The sequence below is a fragment of the Bactrocera oleae genome, chromosome 3 (genome assembly GCF_042242935.1).
Source record: "Bactrocera oleae isolate idBacOlea1 chromosome 3, idBacOlea1, whole genome shotgun sequence".
Lineage (NCBI taxonomy): Eukaryota > Metazoa > Arthropoda > Insecta > Diptera > Tephritidae > Bactrocera > Bactrocera oleae.
In genome coordinates, this window is record NC_091537.1 from 56,700,310 (window position 1) to 56,722,405 (window position 22,096).

At 34.8% G+C, this 22,096-nt stretch overlaps 1 protein-coding gene and 1 long non-coding RNA gene across 2 annotated transcripts in view; both read right to left on the reverse strand.

Annotated features, from left to right (window-relative positions):
• Positions 1–5,338: 5,338 nt before the first annotated feature.
• Positions 5,339–11,667, reverse strand: LOC138856234 (uncharacterized). The gene is made up of 2 exons (XR_011395356.1): positions 5,755–11,667; positions 5,339–5,643 (listed from the first exon to the last, which is right to left on the reverse strand). It is a non-coding gene; the product is annotated as an uncharacterized lncRNA (long non-coding RNA).
• An 867-nt stretch (positions 11,668–12,534) lies between these two features.
• The window catches only part of Acadvl (Acyl-CoA dehydrogenase very long chain), a 123,365-nt gene continuing 113,803 nt past the window's right edge, over positions 12,535–22,096 (reverse strand). The window contains exons 4-5 of the mRNA XM_070106664.1: positions 13,068–14,057; positions 12,535–12,738 (exon numbers count right to left, since the gene is read on the reverse strand). Coding sequence (XP_069962765.1) covers positions 12,601–12,738; positions 13,068–14,057 — 1,128 coding nt within the window. The 3' untranslated portion in view covers positions 12,535–12,600. The remainder of the gene's footprint in view (positions 12,739–13,067; positions 14,058–22,096) is intronic.

A 22,096-nucleotide genomic window follows, 5' to 3' on the forward strand; every position in this document is an offset into this window, starting at 1 on the left:
AAATTGGGACTTTTATTTAACAATCCAGTGATCGAACTCAGGAGTGAGTTACAGGTAGACGATTTATCGAGAAATCCGTTACAATATTATAAGCTTGTGTGGAAAACGTCAACCAGTGAATCGGAATTCATTATATGAACGTGTGAGGTTTAGATCAAGGTATATACTATTTTTATTCTAATTCAGCGTCAAACCACATAATTTTTAAGAAAACTTATTCTCTTAATTACATTAAAATATCATATTTTGATCAACCGGAACGGTTTAAAGTCAAGAGGAAAGACGGAAATCATATATATATTGGGGATAGAGAAAGATATTAATTTTTTAATTGCCCAGCTATACTCGAGCATAGAGAACATATTTTGAAGCAATTTTATATAAAAAAAAATTGTTAATACTCACTGACCGACATACGAGAAGTATTATAAGTAGTATATGGAAGTAGAGGGTAGCATTAACCCGATTTTATCAATTTTTGCCCTACTACATACTACTAACATGCTACAAACTAATAAAATGCATCACCAATCATATGGAGTAAAGTCAGACGAATGTTCGAATATCCTGATATTAGTTACATGAGGGCCAGGTAAAATTTTCACTCGTTTTCATCCATTTTAGGCACAAAAATACCTTGTTATGAGTAAAACACGCTCTCTCATTTTCATTGAGATAACTCACATATTGGCCGATATATGTGGTATAAAGTCACCCGGAGTTCAAAAATCTTTATATTAGGTATATGAGGGCTACAGGAAGTATTGATTCGGTTGAACCCATTTTTTGATACAAACATACTATTTCCGAGAGTTTTATTTATTTATTTTATTATAAGAATTTCAATTTAATGTCTTACACATTGACCGATATTTTCGGTAAAAAGGCAACTATAGGCAGTGGGGTCAACAAATTCAGTACCTAGGGACTCGAATAGTTTTGGTTAGATTTAGACAACTTTTGGTCATAAGGTGGCATACTTCAAACGCATTATTCACGCAAAGTTTTACCCCGATACAATCATTGTTGTTTGATTTGCATAGTAGAAAGTGAAAAAATCAGCTGGAATTTAAAATGGTGTTATATGGGAAATAGGCGTGGTTGTAATACGATTTCGCTCATTTTCGCACTATAGCATAGATATATGAGAAGAATATTATGTACCGAATTTGGTGGAACTCGGTTAAGCAGATCCTAAGATATGGGTTTTCACCTAAATGTGGGCGGTGCCACGCCCATTGTCTAATTTCGAACGCGGCTCCTATAAAGTCTGCTCATACGATCCTTGTGTTAAAATTTAATGACTCTGGCGTGTTTAGTGCTTGATTTATCGCGCTTTTAGTAATTTTTAACAGTAATGTTATATCGGGAGTGGGCGGGGTTGTCACCCATTTTCACACCGTAGATAGAGGTGCTAAAAACATTTGTTCTCAGTGAATTTTGTTATTATAGCTTTAGCAGTTTAGGAGATATACACATTAAACCTATTAGGGGTGGAACCACGCCCACTTTAAAAAAACCACAGATGCCCCTCCCTAATGCGATCCTGTGTGCCAAATACCAGCCTTGTATCTTATTGTGGAGCTTAGTTATGACAATTTATTTGTTGTGTGTGTACCAAGTTTCATAAAGATATCTTAATTTTTACTCAAGTTACAGCTTGCACAGACGGACGGACGGACAGACAGTCACCCGAATTTCAACTCGTCTCTTCATCGTGATCATTTATATATATGTCTAACTCAATTAGTTTTAGGTGATACAAACAACCGTTAGGTGAACAAAACTATTATACTCTGTAGCAACAGGTTGCGAGAGTATAAATATATAAATGCTTGTGCATCAACATTTCTACAAAAAAAAATTCTGAATAATATCTTTGGAAATTGAAGCATTTGGAATTGAAGTGCTTTAGACAATATTCCGTGCTGAATTTCGTGAAGATATATTATCAAATAAAAAAGTTTTCCATACAAGAACTTGATTTTGATCGGTCAGTTTTTATGGCAGATATATGCAGTACTTCGCTCGAGGTCGAGTCTAAACAAACAGACGAAGTGAAGGACATGGCCAAATCGATTCAGCTCGTCACGCTGATAATTTATATACTTATATACTTCATATTTATAAATTTTTCAACTCTTCTTACGTCCGTGAAAAAATAGGTGAAATCGGATGATAAACCCGCCTACTCCCCATATAACGGTGTTGTTAAAAACTACTAAAAGTGTGATAAATCAATAACTAAATGGGTCAGAGACATTAAATTTTACATCCAGGGTGGCACAAGAGAGCTTTATACGTAGAAGCTGGTGTCAAAATTGGGCAATGGGCTTGGAACTGCCTACTTTAGGTGAAATCACATATCTCGGGACCTGCTCGACCGATTTCAACCAAATTTCTCTTTCCTGTATACAAATCAAGAAGCAATTAATATAACGGCATACAACATTGTACGAGCCACCTTATGACCAAAAATTATTCAATTCGAACCAACCCTGTTAAAGCCCCTAGATACCAAATATGTGGACCCCAGTACCTACCAATTCCCACACTAGTCATTTCTTCGTTACCGGAATTGACCCGGATTTTATCCGGCCAAGGGCTGTTATTACGGCGATCTTACCCTGTTTGGATCGATAAGTGTTAGTTTAAGTTTGTCGTCATTAAAGCAACACCTAGCAGCAGGGTTGTTCCGTGTCCTCTTGACTCGTGCTGGCATCGTGTCCAACCGGACCCCGAGAAATTCTTTTGCTGCATATGCGCTAAAAGGCTCCATCCAAACTCCACCTCGGTTAGGTGCAATACATGCAATGCAAGTCGAGTGGCCAATAAAGGACCTCTACGGCCCTAAGAAGCTCTAGGCAGCATTACTTCCAGTCTGACCAACGCCCACTCTACCTTCACCCCGCTCCAATCCCCGTGTGAGAACCACTCAGCAGCTCCTGGTTCCTCGCACAATCTGTTCCGTGTGTCAGTCCGTAATACGCCCATTCCCACGACAGTCGGGTCTACGTAATCGGAACGGACCCGGGTTTATTCCGGCCAAGGACTGTCAACTCGGCAGAATTCTGCCGCTACAACAACAACAACGCCGAAACGTCACATCAGTCAAGTGCAATTCCTGCCTCCTGCGTACCTCCCTCAACGGGACATCCGCGATAAACGCGAATTCTACAATTCAACTGCAACGGACTGCAGAGTAAGATCGAGGAGATAGTTGTATATATGAGCCGGGAACGCGTATCGATAGCTGCGGTCTAAAAAACCAAGATAAACAGCCGCTCAGATCTTCTGAGTTCTGCAGGTTTCAACGTTTTGCGTAAGGATCGCGAGCGAGATAATGGTGGATGCCTAACCTTCATACTGCACAACACCGTGCAATATCGTTTAATCGATGAGACATCGACCGCAGGGAATGTCAGGGTATAGCTGTCCGATCAGGCGATGTCGAGCTCGAGATATTTAATATATACATCCCCCCAGTTACATCTTGCCCAACAGGATATTACCCTAACATAGGTGCGCTGCTTCGTGGTGAAAACCGTTTGGTGTTGGGTGACTTTAACGCGCACCACGATCTTTGGCACTCCTGCCTGTCAAACGATAGTAGGGGGATGGAACTGGCGGAACAGATTGACGATTCGACATTCTGCACAATGAATGACAAAGCCCCCACCAGAATTATGGGCACCTGTAATAGCCCGCCCGATGTTACCATCGCTAGCGGTGGTCTGATAAATAGCATAACCTGGCGACCTATGTTAACTCTCGCATCAGACTGTCAAGGCCTTGTCTAATCCGAGGAGACATGATGACCGAGTTGAAATTCAATTACATTTGCCATGACTCCTCGGACCCGAAGAAGTGCCTGAGCTATTTTAGCTGGCAGTTTACACTTCACCCTTCGACCGACAAAGCCAAACGATGTGTTACCCGACGGCTGCGCAAACTGCCAAGCGACTGCGCACAACTTACTTTCACCGATGGGGAGGTTCAGAGTGTCATCAAAAATGCCAAATTGGCCCTGACGGAATAAGCATGCTGATGCTAAAACATCTAGGCTCGACGGAAGTAAGCTACCTCACCAAGGTCCTCAACTTGTCGATGTCCACTCTTCAAATACCCGATGTGTGGAAAGTCGGAGGAGTGGTCCCACTACTGAAACCTGGGAAACCCGCCAACAAAGGGGAGTCCTATAGCCCAATAACTCTCCTTTCCCCAGTAGTGAAGACACTTGAGACCCTGCTACTCCCGACGTTTACTCACCACCTGAGTCTAGCAGACCATCAGCATGGCTTCCGAAATGTGAACAGCACTTGGCGTCATAAACGACCAGATAATTCATAGCCTAAACCAGAAGCCACCCTGCGAGAGGACGATCCTCGTAGCGTTAGGTAGCAGGTTAAACATATAACAGGTAACATATGTCCTATGTGCAATGAGGCTCCGCATGATACTAACCACCTCTTTGCATGGCCAATAAACCCAACTCATCTAACACCCTTTTCCCTATGGTCCGACCCCGTCGAAACAGCCTGTTTCTTGGGCCTCCACCCGACAACCAAACTATCATCATCCAAGCGAGGACTAGATAACCGTTACAACAACAACAACCCAGTACATATAGTTGACTTTTTACCGAAAATATCGTCAATGTGTGAGATATATCATTGAAATTTGGAGGAAATCCTTCCCATGATAATATTTAGGGATGTTGTAGAATCTGATAGTTGTCGGAATCAGAATTGAAACCGATAAAAAAAAATGTAGTAGGTCTCGTGAATTCAGATATTATTGGTTTTGTTATCACAAACAAAGCAAGAGAATAGTCGCTGGCAGGTTTGAAATGTTAGTTAAGAAATTAATTTATATTATTGTTACGATTTAATTTCTTTATTTTCATAAGGGGAAAACATAAGAATAAAACACAAAATGTCATAAATATTGAGTTTATGGAAAAAATTCAGATATTTTAAAAGGATTTTCAAAACGTAATTTAACACACAACTGCGTCTTTATTCAGTCGATACTGTGATATAAATCTATAAAGTAAGCATGTACATATACAAGCATACAAGTAACTGCAAGCTAAATTTCACATGCGATTCTCCTGTTGCATCAAGGGGATTACGGTGATTTCTTAATTTTTTCGTTGAATTCGAGTATAGCAATAAATTTAAGTCTAAGTTAATGATCTTTAATATAAGTCAAGAAGATACCAAATTTATATATAGTTTATTCACGATTTCTTCGAATAATTAATGTTAATTCTTTCGCAAAATTTTTTTTAATATAAAGTTCTGCCAGCACCTGAAAGCATTGGATTCTTCCATACTTGTTTGTATTATTTCGCTTTATTTGATTTAAAAAACGTATTTACTTAATCTAATTATTAAAATTAATTATGTTTATTATAAAAATATTAACAATATAATTTTAAAAACAATTACTTATATAATAATTATAAATCTGTATGCACAATAAGATTTGGTTCCTTCAGTACGATAATGCAGCATACTTCATTAGTTGTTCTCAGCTTTTTTTTGGCAAAAACTCTACTCGTATCTTGCCGCAACCACCACATTCGCTCCGTTCGACTTCTGGTTGTTCAGCAAACCCAAAAAACCATTGCGGGGACGCCTGAAATAAAAAAAGTGAGGACAAAGTGAGGTTGAAATGTAAATAGACAGTGACAGATATATATAAATATGAACAAAATTTATCTTTATAACTTTAATAAGTTATCTGTACCTTTCATCGATTTGATGCCTCGATGTGGACTTTAGCAGCATATGTATGTAGTATTTGTTGTTACAACAGCACCAAACATCTCGAGAGCAAAATAAAATGAACATAATAAAACTATAAGAATAACTACACAAGCCAAAAACTATCTATCTATTGCATTTTTCGTTATAAAAATATTTTTAATTAATAATAACGGATAATAACAAAATTAAATGTGCACGCAAGTTAACGGCTACTTATAAACAAAACTGTATCTTTGCACTTAGCAACAATGCAGCTTCTTAATAAGCATATTTGCTTATTTAAGTAACCAATATTCTTTTCCGTTAAGCTAAGACCACCCGCAAAATGTAAATAATAAAACCAATTACTGAATAAGGGAATATTGTAACTGACACTTATTGTAAGAATTATGCATACAATAAAATTCTATAAATAAGAGTAAATTGAAATAAAGAGATCAGTTATCCATCAGGATCACTAAAACTATCATATTTGATTTCTTCCGCGTCCGCGGAACTTATATATTTTTTTCATATTTCCTAACCGAAAGTAGTTAACTGGCGCCCAACAACGTGGGGCATGTGTTACATCTGTTAAGTGATATCCAAGGTAAAAAAAAGAGGGAGAAAATAACAAGTATCCCAAGCCGAAAGGACAATCACAGTGACGCGTGTCGGAACCGCAAATCTAACAATCAAGTATCCTCTCGGGAGGAGAAAAGTAAAAACAAAACAAACAAGGACGAATTCTCTAAAAACATTAAAATTACTAAATTCGACAAGTGAATAAATGTTTTATAAAACTTTAAAGTTACTAAATTCCACAAGTGAATAAATGTTTTACAAAAACGTAAAAATTACTAAATTCCACAAGTGAAAAAATGTTTTACAACAACATTAAAATTACTAAATTCCACAAGTGAATAAATATTTTTCTACGACATTAAAATTACTAAATTTCACAAGTGAATAAATGTTTTACAACAATATTAAAATTACTGAATTCCACAAGTGAATTAATGATTTACAATAACAAAAAAACTAGAACAAACAGAATAACACAAAAAAAGAAGAACTAAGGTATTGCACGCTAAGCCGAAGCGTTGCCAACGAGGGACACAGTTAATTAAAAACAAAACGACCAGGGAAGCTAAACAGCAATCAACACTGGCAAAGGAATAAAAACAGCAATCAACAAACCCCTTTAGAAAAGGACGAAAAGTAGTAAGTTAATACTTTAATATATTTATAATATAATTAATTTAAAACAATAATATTGTATAAAAATTTTGGAAATAATCCCAGTAATATAAAATATTTTAAGCCTAAGTACTGTGAGCAAACAAAAATGAAACTTACAATGACTCAAATTTATAAAAAAAAAGCATGTTAAAATTGAAGGCTCGACCAGCCATATACCAAATATTTTAAAACAGCGATTCTTCACCGCAAGAAGGACTCTCTGGTTTGTAACATAAACTCAATTCTGCGATTCTGAACTACAGACCCTCCAGAATAAAAGAGTTTCCTTTCCTAGAAAGGATCAAAAACTTAATATAAAAAAAAACTAAAAATATTTATATATTAAAAAACTGTATGTCCAAAACTTTCACTAATGACACACGCCTTAGTTATTATATACTTATTAGAAATATGTCAGGGGCATTATTAAATAGTTCGAAACTTATGGAAAACCGAAAATCCTCCGACAAATTATTTACTAAAGGATGACCCATCTAAAAAATATAAAATAAAATGTATGAGGGCAGTTTTTGAATAGATAGAAAAAAACAAAATATCAACAGTTGAGGACTATTACAGTAGGGATGCAATAGTATCTGAAACAATAGCTATGATAAGGGTATGCGAAAAAGAAAGAAAGACGTTAAAACAGGATTAAAAATAAAAATCACCCTTTGCTGGAAGAAAATATTTTTTTTTAATGGGAAATAATTCAAGTACACTAAAATACGAAAGACTGTACTATTGTAATCATTGCAAGGGCAACGATAGAACTGAAACTTTCCCATATTTAAAACATACAAAAACTAAAATAATAAAAAAATGGCTCAAAGTAGTGAGAACGAGAATCTTGTTGCTAGACTAATAACTGCAACAAATGCTTCTCTTATATTGGAGGTAGAGGAGTTGCGAAGGCAACTACAGGATTTAACACAGTCGTTGATTATAAAATAGAAGTGATCGATCCACATATCAATTGTAATGAGTCACTTGAGGTAGTCAAGTCACTACCAGAATTTAATGGAAAACAAACTAAATACGTTAGCTGAAGGGAATCAGCCAATAACGCAATGAGTTTGGATGTAACGGGCAGCCGTAGATATTTTGTAAAATTGCCATATATTTTCTTAAATGACAGGGTTAATGGCCAAATCTTTAAAATACTAGTAGATACGGGAGCAACAAGTTGTTATATAAAATCAGGAATTTATGAGAATAAAAACGAATTAAATATATATAAAAGAGTAAAAACACTTAATGGATTTTCGATAATACGTTATTATAATTTTATTACTCTATTTGATAAAAGACAAATATTTTACGAAATCGAAAATTTAGAAGCAGACTTTTTAATTGGATTCAAATTTCTGAAAGAAATTAGTACAGTGATCATCTTGAAAGAAATAAAGTTGATAATAAATAATGAAAAGGAAGAAGACATATTTAGCTTAGCAGATGAACCTAAGCAAAATGAGACTAAAGGAAATTTAAAATATGAAAACATGAAAGGAAATATAATTACTTTGGGAGCAGACACTCCTAAAGTGCCACCTTAAAATATATACCAGCACAATGAATATATTAAAAATAAAAAATATAATGTGGAACAAAAAAGTTCTACAACGCCAGCCGATGGTAATACCGGCAACAAAAATGAAAAATTCAATTATAAAAAATATAATGTGGAACAAAAAAGTTCTACAACTCCAGCCGATGGTAATACCGGCAACCAAAAATATAAAATATACTGTGGAACAAAAAAGTTCTACAGCGCCAGCGATGGTAATACCGGCAACAAAAGAATAAAATTTACTGTTGAACAAAAAAGTTCTACAACGCCAGTCGATGTACTTATCGACAGTAAAGAAAATTATCTAAACAAAATTACTTTGGAGGAAGAATTCTCTGAAGCACCAGCCGAAGAAAATACCGGCATAAATAAAGAAAGAATTGAATATTTGAGGAAAAAAATAAGAAAAATAAAATAAATGATATGCATTTTTCAATAAACATGAATTTACCGTTTCGAAATCGTAAAGAAATGGATAATCTTTTAAAAAACGAAGTTCTACGACCCAGTAGAAGTCCTTATAATTCTCCAATCTGGGCAAAATTAAGAAAGGTAGTGGATTTCAAAAATAAATGAAATTACTATTTCGGATACATATCCGATACCAGATACAAATGTTATACTTTCAAATCTAGGAGGATCAGAGTATTTCTCCACAATCGATTTAGAATCAGGATTTCACCAAAATTAAATGAAGCCTGAGGACATCGAGAAAACTGCATTTTCAGTAAATAATGGAAAATACGACTTTTTAAGAATGCCATTCGGTTTAAAGAATGCACCAAGTATTTTTTTATTTTACTTAAAAAATCGAATATGAAATTATCATTAGAAAAGTCAAAATTTTTTGAAAATGAAGTTGAATTTTTGGGATATATAGTTGCAAAAGATGTAATCTTTTTAATGTAATTTGTAATTTTCCATTACCAAAAACAGTACGACAACTTCGAAGTTTTATTGGAATGATTGGATACTATAGGAAATTTATCAAGGATTTCGCAGCAAGAGCTAAATCATTAAACAAACATTTATCAGGAGAAAATGGACATGTATCTCAGCATATGTCAAAGAAAATTGAAGTTCAATTAGAACAGGACGCAATTTTAGCATTTGAAAAATTAACACAATTACTAACCAATCAACTAGAATTAACTCAACCAGACTTTGAAGAAAAATTTAAATTAGCAACCGATGCCTCAAATGATGCATTAGATGGTGTATTAAGCCAATATGGAAAACCTATTATATTTATCTCTCAAGCATTGAATTCCACAGAAAAGAATTGTGCAACGAATGAGAAAGAACTTTATGCCATAGTTTGGGCATTAAAAACTCTAAGAAACTACCTTATGGAGTATCAGATTTAGAAATACATACAGATCACCAACCTTTGACTCTCTTCTTCGAGAAATCCTAATGTAAAAATGAAAAGATGGCATACCATTATTGAGGAATATGCTTCGAAAATTTTTTATAAACCGGGAAAAATTAATATGGTCGATCATGCCTTATCCCGACAAAACTTAAATAATATAACTGATGATTCATCAGAAATGGACACACAGCATTCAGCAGAGAGCTCTGAAAATACACAAATTCAAGAAACTAAAAACCATTGAATCAATTTAAGCAACAAATAATTTTTACAACCAAATCTTGTAACTGCAATATATTGTACACTGAAGACATATGAAATTAAGGTAAAATTAAAAGAAACATTTACCAACAAGTTTTTATTCACAAAAAATTTTCCCATGGACATACCAAACAAAGAAGACCATGGAACAATAATAGAGTAAACGCATAACAGAGCGCACAGGGGCTTTGACGAAAATATTAAACGAATCTCAACTTTTTACTATTGGCCAGAAACGCATAAACAATTTAAAGAATACATAAGAAATTGTGAAATTTGTAATAAAAATAAATATGATAGACATCCCATAAAAATACCTATTGGAGAGGTCCCTATACCTAAAGAGAAGGGAATACAAATACACATAGATATATTTTATGTACAATCATTAAAATTCATTACATGTATCGATAGATATTCCAAGTGTTATTAAACAAATTGAAGATAAGATTAAATTAGAAGATAAAGTGTTAGAGACTTCAGATTGAAATTTATTTCTGCAACCCAAATCATAGCACCACAAATGGTCAGATAGAGAGGGTACATTCAACAATAATTGAAATATTAATTTGAATCAATATATAGAGCCGCTCACCAATACAATAAAGCTATACATTCGGTAACTGATAAGAAACCATTCGAAGCCCTTTATAATAAGGTCTCTCATGATAATTCACCAGACAAACTTTTATTAGCACAAACTAGGATACTAGGTACGCAAAATAAAAATAGATTTAACAAAACGTATTTATGTGGAGATGTTATATGTGAAAAAGTAATAGGGGAGAGAAATAAGCTAAAGCCTAGATACAAGAAACAAGTAATAAAAGAAGATTTAGGGAATAAGGCTACAATTAACTACAGAAATAGAATAGTACATAAAGATAATATTAAATCTTGAATATATATAATTCAAAATGAACACGTACGATTGACTATAACTGATTTAATGGACATTTCTAACTTTAAGATATTACAAAATATAGATGAAATTTTTATATATATAATATTAAGTATCCAAAAATTATAAATGATTGCAAATACTATGAAGTAAGAGCAATCACACAAGAAGACGGTAAATTAGTAATTAGCAAAGAAATTGCTAAATGCAAAAAAGAATATATTAATAAAATAAATTGTAAAATAAAATTGATAAACACCTATTGTAACATTAGTAATACAAATACTTGCCTATCAGATACTTTGTCCAGAAAAAAAAGTAAAGGTAAAAAAATCAAAGAAAAAAATAAAGAAATAGATGTAATTAAAGATGGAGCAATATTAGTCTCTGGAAATAACACAGTTGATGGCTATATTGTTACTTTTGAGAATTATACAAATATTAACAATGTTATATATGAAAATGTCGATTGTAAAATTTGGAAATATTTAAAGAACAATCATATTAATAATTTTGAAATTATAGAATATATGGAAACAAAAAATAAAGAAATGAAACTTGAAAACATAAATATTTTAGCTGAACGAATGAAAGTTTTTAAACATCATTCATTTTTATGGTACATACTTGTAATTTTGTTAATAATGTACATAATCTATAGGATTGTAAAATTTAAAAAATCTTATAAAACTTCTAAAATAAATAGAAATTTAGTATGGCAAAAAATATTATATTATTATTGAACGGGGACGATTCATCTTAGAGAGGGGGGAGTTAACGGCAGCCACCACACAGTAACTTTACGCTAATTATAAATCTTAATAAGCATATTTGCTTATTTATGTAACCAATATTCTTTTTCATTAAGCCCACCCACAAAATGTAAACAATAAACCCAATTACTGAATAATCGAATATTGTAACTAACACTTATTGTAAGGATTAAGCAAATAAGAAAACTGTATAAATAAGAGTAAATTGAAATAAAGAGATCAGTTATCCATCAGGATTACTCAAACTATCATATTTGATTTCTTCCGAGCGTCAACTTCAATTCAACCGAGTGGAGTTGAAAACCGTAATAAGGGTATAATTTTTTTAAAGGCTTGACTACATTATTCCTTTTAACTTTAGGATTCCTTATTCAATTAAAAATGACAATGAATATACAGTCAGCTGGAAAAGTATGATTGATTTGTGATATGTGTTACCACCGTCTCCTACAAAAACTACAACAAACCTTGGTATCTACAAGGTGATCCGAAGCGTTTAAACCATACCTGTTTCGTGTTGAACGGCCCTTGGCTCTTACTGTCATGCCACTCAATGAACTTCACCCAAAACGCTAATGTCCATTAACGTATTCATTAATAAGCTCATAAACAAATAGATTTCCCTGCTTCTAATGAAATACACAGCTTTCGCGAAAAAATAACTTTTAATGAAAATATATTTTTAATGAAAAAAAATTTTAGAAAATAAAAGTTGCAAAAAATCGTTATTTAGTAATGACATGAGTCGTGTTAACTCCTCCTTTATTACAGACTTCCTTAGCTATTTCTTGGATTACGTTAATCAGTTCCAGTTCAGATTCTGCAGTTGTATTTTGAAGAATATCCTTACACCGGTTTGATGCCTGAAAAGTGAGTTTATTCCAGTTTTAAAAATGTAAATGTGTAACATTTATATTTCATTAAAATTTTGGTTGTAGTACAATTGATTTTAAGGCTTAACTACATTAGAACCATGTTCAAAATACTTGAAAATAATTAAAATTTAAAGTAATTAATTACTTTATAGTGCATAATTCATTAAATACCTTGAACTGAGTTCAAGCGTAGTTGCCCCTCAATTGGTGTACCAAAAGTGTTTTAACTAATAGTAATAATCTTACGTCATACTTAAATTAAATTTCTAAGCAAAAATTTCCTAATTAAAATTACTTGAAAAAACATTGTAAAGTACCTGAATGCACAAAATTTTAGTCATATTCAACTCGTGTTGTGCAGTAGGTAAGTTTAATTTAATAGCGCGCGATGCACGAGACAATGTAACTACCATTGCGTATATATCGATTGCAGCATTTGATAAACGTTTCAATATATATTGCTCATTGATAATGTTTTTCCCATACTTAACCAGAAGGCGTTCCACACTTTTCCCAAATAATTCAATACAGTCAGCCGTTTTTTGAGCGTAATTTTTAAGTTCTGGTGCTATGTGTGGATTAAAATCTATTGTTCCCAATCCAATGGACGTTGAAACTCTTCTTGATATCTCAGTTGAGACTACTCCAAAGTTAGCGGCAGGGTTTTTAAAAGCTTTCTGTAAAAATTTTAGGTTTGAGGCAGCATACTGAATGCCTGTTAGTGCGACAAAAAGTCGCAAAATATCATTAGTGCCTTCGAAAATGCGGAATATTCTGAGATCTCTCAGGACACGTTCTAGTTCAGCTTCTTTCATATAACCCATTCCTCCAAGTATTTGAATAGCTTCATCGCAAACGTACCACGCAGATTTAGATGCAAAAATTTTTGATATCGCAGCTTCTAAGTGATATTCTTTACTTCCTTTGTCCATATTTTGCGATATGGTATAAGCCATTGACTCAGTTGCATATTGAAGTATATTCATTTGAGATATTTTTTCTTGTATACAACCATATTCCTTGATTTTTTTTCCAAATTGCATCCTATTATTTGCATGTTCTACAGCTTTTTGTATACAAAATTTCATTGTGCCGGCTAACGTTGCTCCCATTCCAAATCGGCCATTATTCAATATAGCCATGGCAACTTTAAACCCATTACCTTCCCCTCCTAAAACATTATCGATTGGGACTTTAACGTTATCAAAATATACCTCAGTTGTATTTGACGCTTTAATCCCCATTTTCTTCTCTGGAGGGCCATTTGTTACACCTCCAAAAGACCTCTCTACGATGAAGGCTGTTACCTGTTAAAAAAAATTTAGATTATCATTGTAAATTTTCATAATGTACGTGCATACATGCATCTCTTCAAAACATTGGGGCTAATAATAAAACAATTATAATTTTATAATATAAATGTATTCTGTTTTATCTACAAAACATGATGATCGAAAATGGTCGGAAATAAAGATATGAATATATTTAAAGATATGTTGGAATAGAAATAAGTTATATGTATGTTATGAGATTATCATACCCTTGCAACATGTTACTACAGAGTATAATAGTTTTGTTCACCTAATTTTTGCTTGTATCACCTAAAACTAATCGAGATGGATATATGTACGTTTATATATATATAAATGATCAGACTGAAGAGACGAGTTATAATCCATGTGACTGCCTGTCCAAGCTGTAACTTGAGTAAAAATTGAGATATCAGAATTAAACTTGGTGCACGTGTTCTAAGTGCCATAACTAAGCACTAAACAAAGATATAAAACTGTAATTTGACACAGGGTATGACAGTAGCAAGGAGAATCTAAAAGGTTTAATGTACATATCTCCTAAGCCATTTAAGCTATTATAACCAAATTCGCTCAGGACAAATTCCTTAAGCAACCCTGCTGTAAGAATTAATGAAATCTGATGATTATATCGCCCACTCCTCACATAACGGTTCTGTTAAAAATTACTAAAAGCGCGATTAATCAATAAATAAATGTGTCAGAAGCATAAAATTTTACATCCGCGAGAGGTATAACCGAACATTTAATACTTTTGCAACTTGCAAGGATCAAAGCCGGGGAAATACCTTCAGGTGTTGGCAAAACTTCATTTTAAAAAAAGTTGCGAAAAAATTCAACATTCATTATGTTATTCGACAAAATCGTAAATGAATTACAATCAAATTTTGTAATTTATTAAGTTATAATATATGTCATAGATTCAATTAGTTTTATAACTATTTTTTACTTTCCATCATCGAAGATATTAAAATAATCCTCAAATGAGATAAACTTAACCAAAGGGACTATATTTAATATATTGAGTTGATGTGCAAAACGTCAACCAGATGATAGGAATAGATGATATTAGGGATATAAGATTAAGACCAAGGTCTAGACCAACTCCATTCATGTTCCGCGGTAAACCATTAATATAATAAGGTTTGTTAGAACAACGGAAATTAATATATGTAGTATAATATAATTTCACATATTAAACGGCATTAAACTAAAGTATATCCAACATTAATTTTGCTAAAATATCTTATATATTGACCGATATATACGGTATAAGGCCAACTAAAAGTGTGAAAACCTTTTATAGGGTAGAAGTGTAGTATTGACCCGATTTTATCTATAACGATATATCATTACCAGAAACAGATGCTCTCTGAGTTTCATTAAGGTACCTCACATACCGCCAACAATATATGTACAGGGTGGCGCACGAATCGTGCTACAAAACCAAACCGTAATAACTTTTATTCTGTGTAAGTAATCGACTTACTTTTTTTTATTAGGCAGGTTATTATTTAAATTTTTAAAAAATGAATGCTTGGGTTACCGAAAAGATTGTTTAGATAGTGCAGCAGTACAATGCTTTGCAGTCCCTCATTTTAGTCCAAAGGAAATTCAGACGAGATTTTCGCGGGTCTCCCCCAAATACATGGACCATTATCGTCAATTCAGTCAAATCCAAAGGGTTTCGACTCACAACTTATCGGCGCAACTTGGAATTAGCAGACAGTACAATAGATAATTCGTGATGACCTAAACCTGTTTCCCTACAAAGTTCAAATAACAAGCCGGTTAAACACTCTAGATTTGCCTATTCGCCTGGAAGTTCACCAAAAAATTATTGAAATGACAGAAGAAGACAATACCTTGATAAATTGCCTGTTTATGTCTGATGAGGAAAATTTGATCTAAACAAAAATGTAAACAAGCAAAACTGCCGCATATGGAGTGAATCAAATCCAGAAATAATCCACGAGAGGGAACTTCACTCAGAACGAGTCACTGTGTGGTGCGCAGTTTCATCAAGGTGTATTGTCGAGCCATACTTCTTTAAAGAAAACGGTGTAACAGTAACTGTCAATAGGCACCGTTATTTAAAAATGTTGAATGTTTTATTTTTTTAACCAGTAATCTGACTGAATTGAAGCAGTCCATTAAATCGATAATTGAGACAATCCCGACTTCAACCTTTCAGGCCGCAATGAATAATATTTTATTTAGGTATCGCATATGCGTGGCATGGAGGTCATTTACAGTCCATAAGTTTTAAAAATAATTAATTATATAAAATAAAATAAAATTTGCTATACTGTGCAATAAAACAAAAAAAATATATATATGTAATGCATTGATTAAATAAAGTTATTACGGTTGGTTTTTGTAGCACGTTTCGTGCGCCACCCATGCATAAGTAACTAATTCAACCGCATGTTTGTCAAACCTTATATTAGTTATATAAGGCTAGGGCAAGTTACACCGGATTTATCCATTTAAGTCACAGAGATGCACCGTTCGGAGAAAAATACGCTCACTCAATTCAATTAAGATAACTCACATATTTGCCGATATATGGAGTATAAAGTCCGCCGGAAGTTCGAAAATCTTTCTGTTAAGTATATTGACCCGAGTCAACCCATTTTTGACATACATGCATAATATTATCAGAAAAGGATTGACCGATAATTTCGGATAAAAGCAGCCACAGACTCTGGGGTTCATATTTCCGGTATCTGGGGAATTGAATAGTTATAGCCCCATTGTGACAATTGACTTTGTGTGTGGCCTGGCGTTGTCCTGATGGAACACAATTCTTCTCCTATTGACCAAAGCTGACCACTTTTGGGCGATTGTTTCCTTCAGACGGTCCAATTGTTGACAGTACAGTTCCGAGTTAAGAGTTTGCCGTATGGGCGCAGCACATGGTAGATAATTCCCTGTCAATCCCACCAAACACACAGCAAACAGTTCCTTGCCATCAATTTTGGCTTGGCCACCGTTTCCGCCGGCTCACCGCGTTTCGACTACGACCATTTTCGCTTGACGTTGTCGTAAGTGATCCACTTTTCATCGCCAGTCACCAACCGCATGTCCGTCCATGAGGTTTCTTTACGTTATCTCGTGTGGCACCCAAATATCGAACTTCTTTTCGTATCCAGCCTTATTCAAATGGTTCCAAACGGTTTATATGACGGTCGGACTCGACAATGTCCATAATTTTATCGACATTTTCGACAATGGCCTTCCAGTGCGTGGTGCATCTTTGACATCGAAATTACCGGAACAGAATCGACGAAACCAAAATTGCGCGTTATTAAGTGTTACAGTATCAAGACCATAAACGCTATTCACATTTTCAGCTGCCTGGCTTGCGTTTTCGCCCTTATCGAAGAAAAACTGTAAAATATAGCGTAGTTTATCTTTGCTCCCCTCCAGTCAGGGGACGATAAAAAGCACTACCGGGCGTACCATCTAAAGAACCGTCAAGCTCTCAGGCAGCTAAGAGTACCAACCAGAGTACACAATCTCAAAATCAACTGAAGAAGAGCCGGTACCAAAGGGCAGTTTCCGAGCACGGAAAGATAGCCAAAGATCAGGCTGCTTGCGCCTCATTTGATGAAGACGAGATAAAGCGCCAGACACAGGCGGTAAAGGAGTATGAGAGTTCCGACAAAAGGAAGCAATCGGAACCTCCCACGGAGATCACCAAAAATGCAAAGACCCAAAAAAGAAATTGCTCCAACAACGAATCGTTGGAAACTGAAAAAACTTGAGCACGGGGGAGGCGATACAAGCAGCACAACAACAGCTAGAAACTTTTGTGCGTGGCCAGGGACTGCCTGCATGTGTTTATAATAGACGGACTCTACCACACCTAACACCATTCAGGAGAAATGGGTGGATAACGACGTTAAATTGTCAAGGCTAGTGTTAAGCTCGGTTCTTGACAATTTGCCAGTAATCCATAGAGGCTCTATCGAAAGCTGACAAGATCTGCTTCGATTGTTGTCATCAAGTAAGACAGCAATGAAATTAAGATGAGTGGAATGTTACAGACAGTCTGACTATCCTCATAAATAAGAGAGGCAGCGGCATTTGCCTAATACAGGAGCCCTGGGTCAGAGATGACGCAGTCAAAGAGCTGAAGGACACCAACTGCAATATTTTTTACAAACGGAATGAAGGTAGATCAAGGGCATGCTCTATCATCAATAAAGGCACAAATGCATTTCTTTGTTCAAATTACAGCACAGCAGATACCGCAGTCATAAGGGTGTGACATGAACGTCAGACACCCTCTATGGGGCAGCTCCCACACAAATATCAGAGGTGAGGCACTCTTACATTACATTCTAAATAGCAATTTAAGCATATGTAATAGAGGCGATAAGATAGCCTTCATATTCCCAAGTTTGGAAATTTTTATGAGGTAGAAGGAAGTGTTGGATCTCCCACTATCTACAGAGACAGAAAGTTTTGTCGTAGATGACTGGAGCGTCTCCGAGGAACCACCTATGTCGGACCACTTTTCAGCATTCTCGAGAAATTCAGTACTCCTCTCTAATACCGAAAGTCTAGAAGAACAGCATGGGATAAATTTACTGTGATAGCTACAACAGGCTTAGAAACAAGAAGGATCATTAATATAATAAGGAATACTCAAGAATAAGATACAGAGGTGGAGAAGGTCGAGAAATTTTAAATGCCTCTTTCGACCAATATACACCTTTAACTGTTCTGAGAACTTTACTGAGGTGGAACAGTGATCTAAAGAAGATAAGAACGTTACTGCGGAAAACCTTCAATAAAAGTTATAGGACCAAAATTTGGCAACCCTATAAAGATACCATGAAGCAACACAAAAAAGCCGTCAGGAAAGCTAAGGCAGACTCATGGCAGACCTTCTGAACATCAATAGAAAGCTGCAATGAATCTGCAAGAGCAAAATACTGTCAAAAGAACACACCAATTTTGCATATTTAAGGCGGAGGGAGGTACATGGACCTCCTCTGCTAAAGTCGTTTGAGGTTCTTATGAACACCCATTTCCCAGGAGGTCAAGAATACATGGAAATGGGTGTTCAACCAGAACATGTCGCAAGTACAGCAGACCAATCCAGTCACATAGTAAGCAAAGGAAAACTCACATACGCCATTAACAACTTCTTACTATATAAAGCGGCGGGTCTCAATGGGATCATACCCTTAATACTGCAGAAACTAAAGAAACCAATGGTTCCAAGGCTTGAAAGAATCTATAAGACAAGTATCAGGTTATTTTATATCCCAAGAAGCTGGAAAAGAGTCAAGTTGGTGTTCCTACCAAAACCAGGCAGAAGAACACACGGAAATGCTAAAGATTTTAGACCTATAAGCCTAGAAAGGCTAATGGACATACATAATAGATCCATAGTAGCGGACAACTTATTGACTGCACATCATGCATACATAAAGGGTCGTTCAACAGAAACTGCCCTACATGAGGTGATAAATGTAACAGAAAAGTCATTACATCTCAAACCGTATACAATCACTGCCTTTCTTGATGTAGAGGGAACTTCAAACAATATAGAACTAAGCATGAACATTGAGTCTCTACAACATGGCGGCATAGGCGAGCGGTCTAGGGGTCGAGATTTATACCAAACTGAACTGGAAAATGGTGTGGCGGATGTTGTTCCGTGTGAAGTGTGAGAAAAAAAATTAAATATATTTTTCAAACAAAATAAATATACGTTCACGTTTACGTAAATATGTAAAACATAACAAATATAGGATCAAGTACAATCACTGCTGGCAACACTGAACTTGTCCAAAGGGTAACGGAGATGAGTTGGCCAAGTCAGGAGCCTCTCTAGGCGAATCTGAGGTGGAGACAATACCGTGCCCTCTACGAACGATAAAGAGAGAGCTAAATAAGCAGTCAGGATGATGGGACGAATTGATTTCAGAATGTTTGTCTGACCGACACCTTTAATAAAAATTAAAATATCTAGATAAAATGATATAAATATAAGCTTTGGAACTATCTGAAGATTTGTGTTTAAGAAGGGCAAATCGAACTATATTTAATATACGCTAGGTAGAAAAAGTCTCCCCTCACTGGGTACAAAATCTTTTGAACCAAAATAAAAGTTTGACTAATTAAGAGATTAAAAAAATATTTTTTTTTTGTTATTAAATCATATATTTTCGTTTAAAAAAAAAAATTTTTTTCAAACAATTCAAGAAACAAAAGCCACAGAGTTCATTGTAATTTTAAAAACAATTAACTTAAACGGGAAAAGTATCCGCTCATCAAACAAAACACAATAATATCAAGTAAATAAAAAAAGTTTAATAGCTCGTGGGGTAGCCTCGAAATTTTAGAACTTCTGCTAGACTTTTAGGCATGGAATATACTAATTTCCTCGTATTACTATGTTCGCACCGAATTGAAATCCTCTTGAAAACATAATTTGTGGATTGTGGAACCAAAGTCGTTCTGACCGACATTGTGTGTTTTCGATGAGTTTTCATTGACAGTTCACACATCTAGTTGTTTACATTTGTTATGTACCCTACAAGAACAGTGACGGTCATCTGATGGGTAATATAACAGTCAAAGCTGACCATAAATCCGTCATAGCTGAAAATTGTCAGTTCTGACTGAAACGCTATCAGAAGTGAAAAATTCTTTTGCGCAGTAGATAATATAATTTTTATTTCTTTAATAAATTTCAAACTTTTAATCAAAATTAGTTATAATATAATATACTTAAATATAAAAAGGAATGCAACAAAAAATATAATAAAATATGAAAATATAAAAATAAATTTTCACTTGATGCCATCTCCTCTCAATAGCTCTGCGTACGTCTTTCTCCAATCAGTGAATAGTTCTGAATTTAAAAATGCAAATGTAAATTAACAGTACTGACATGTCAAATGCGAGTGTATTGGTGAACCCATCAGCAGTTTCTTGTAGGGTACTTTTATGCCAATTATGGAATGTAAACAAATTGTCCACTGACATTTAGGGCTGGCAAAATATGTATTCTAATAATATCGATTAAGCTAGAGCAGGCACCGATCATAATGAGTGGAATGTAAGTTTTCAAGGGGTTTTCAGCGAAAACTGTGTTTTCGTTTGACAGATTTTGTATGGATGAAAACACAAGTTTTCGCGTGAAAACCTCTTTTATCTATGAAAACACGAATTTTGTGTCGGTGCGAACATAGTATATCTTCAGTCGACATTTTAATCCATTCATCCAATATAACGGTCTTGAGCATTTCTTTGCTGGTAATCGTATGTGTACGAATTCTGTGTTCCAATAGAGCCCATAATTGCTCAATTGGATTGAGGTCAGGTGATTGTGGAGGTGAATGTAGCTGTTTTAGAGCATTGTAAAGAAACCAAAGGCGAACAAGTTCCGCTGTATGCTTAGGGTCATTGTCCTGTTGGAAACAAAACACGTTTGGCAATCCTAATTTGTCACCACTTTGCTTCATTTGTCGTTTAAAAATATTTAAATAATCAAAATTATTCATTATATTTTCGATAAACTCAATGCCACCAACCCCACTTGCTGCCATACACACCCACAATAGAACTCCATCCCCACCATGCTTTACGGTTGAAGTAAGATTTCGTGCTTCAAAGGCCGTACCAGTTTTTCGCCACACCATCTGTCTTCCTTTTATTCCAAATATACAATATTTGGTCTCATCCTACATTAAAACCCATTGCCAGAAAGATATAGGCTTGGTTATATGTTCGTTTACGAATACAATGTGCTTCATACGATTTTTTAAGGAAATTAATGGCTTTTTGCGTGCCACTCGCCCATGACAACCAGCGCTTTTTAATATTTTTCTTGCTGTGTCGCTGCATACTGATTTTTTAAATTGTTGTTTTACATCTTCTGCTATTTGGGAAGCGGTCAAACGCGGATTAACCTATACAAGAGATACTTTGCGTGTTTCCCGGTCAGTCAATATTCTCGGACGTCCAGATCGGAGGCTTTGAAGTAATAATTCCCGTTTTTTGGAAAGTCT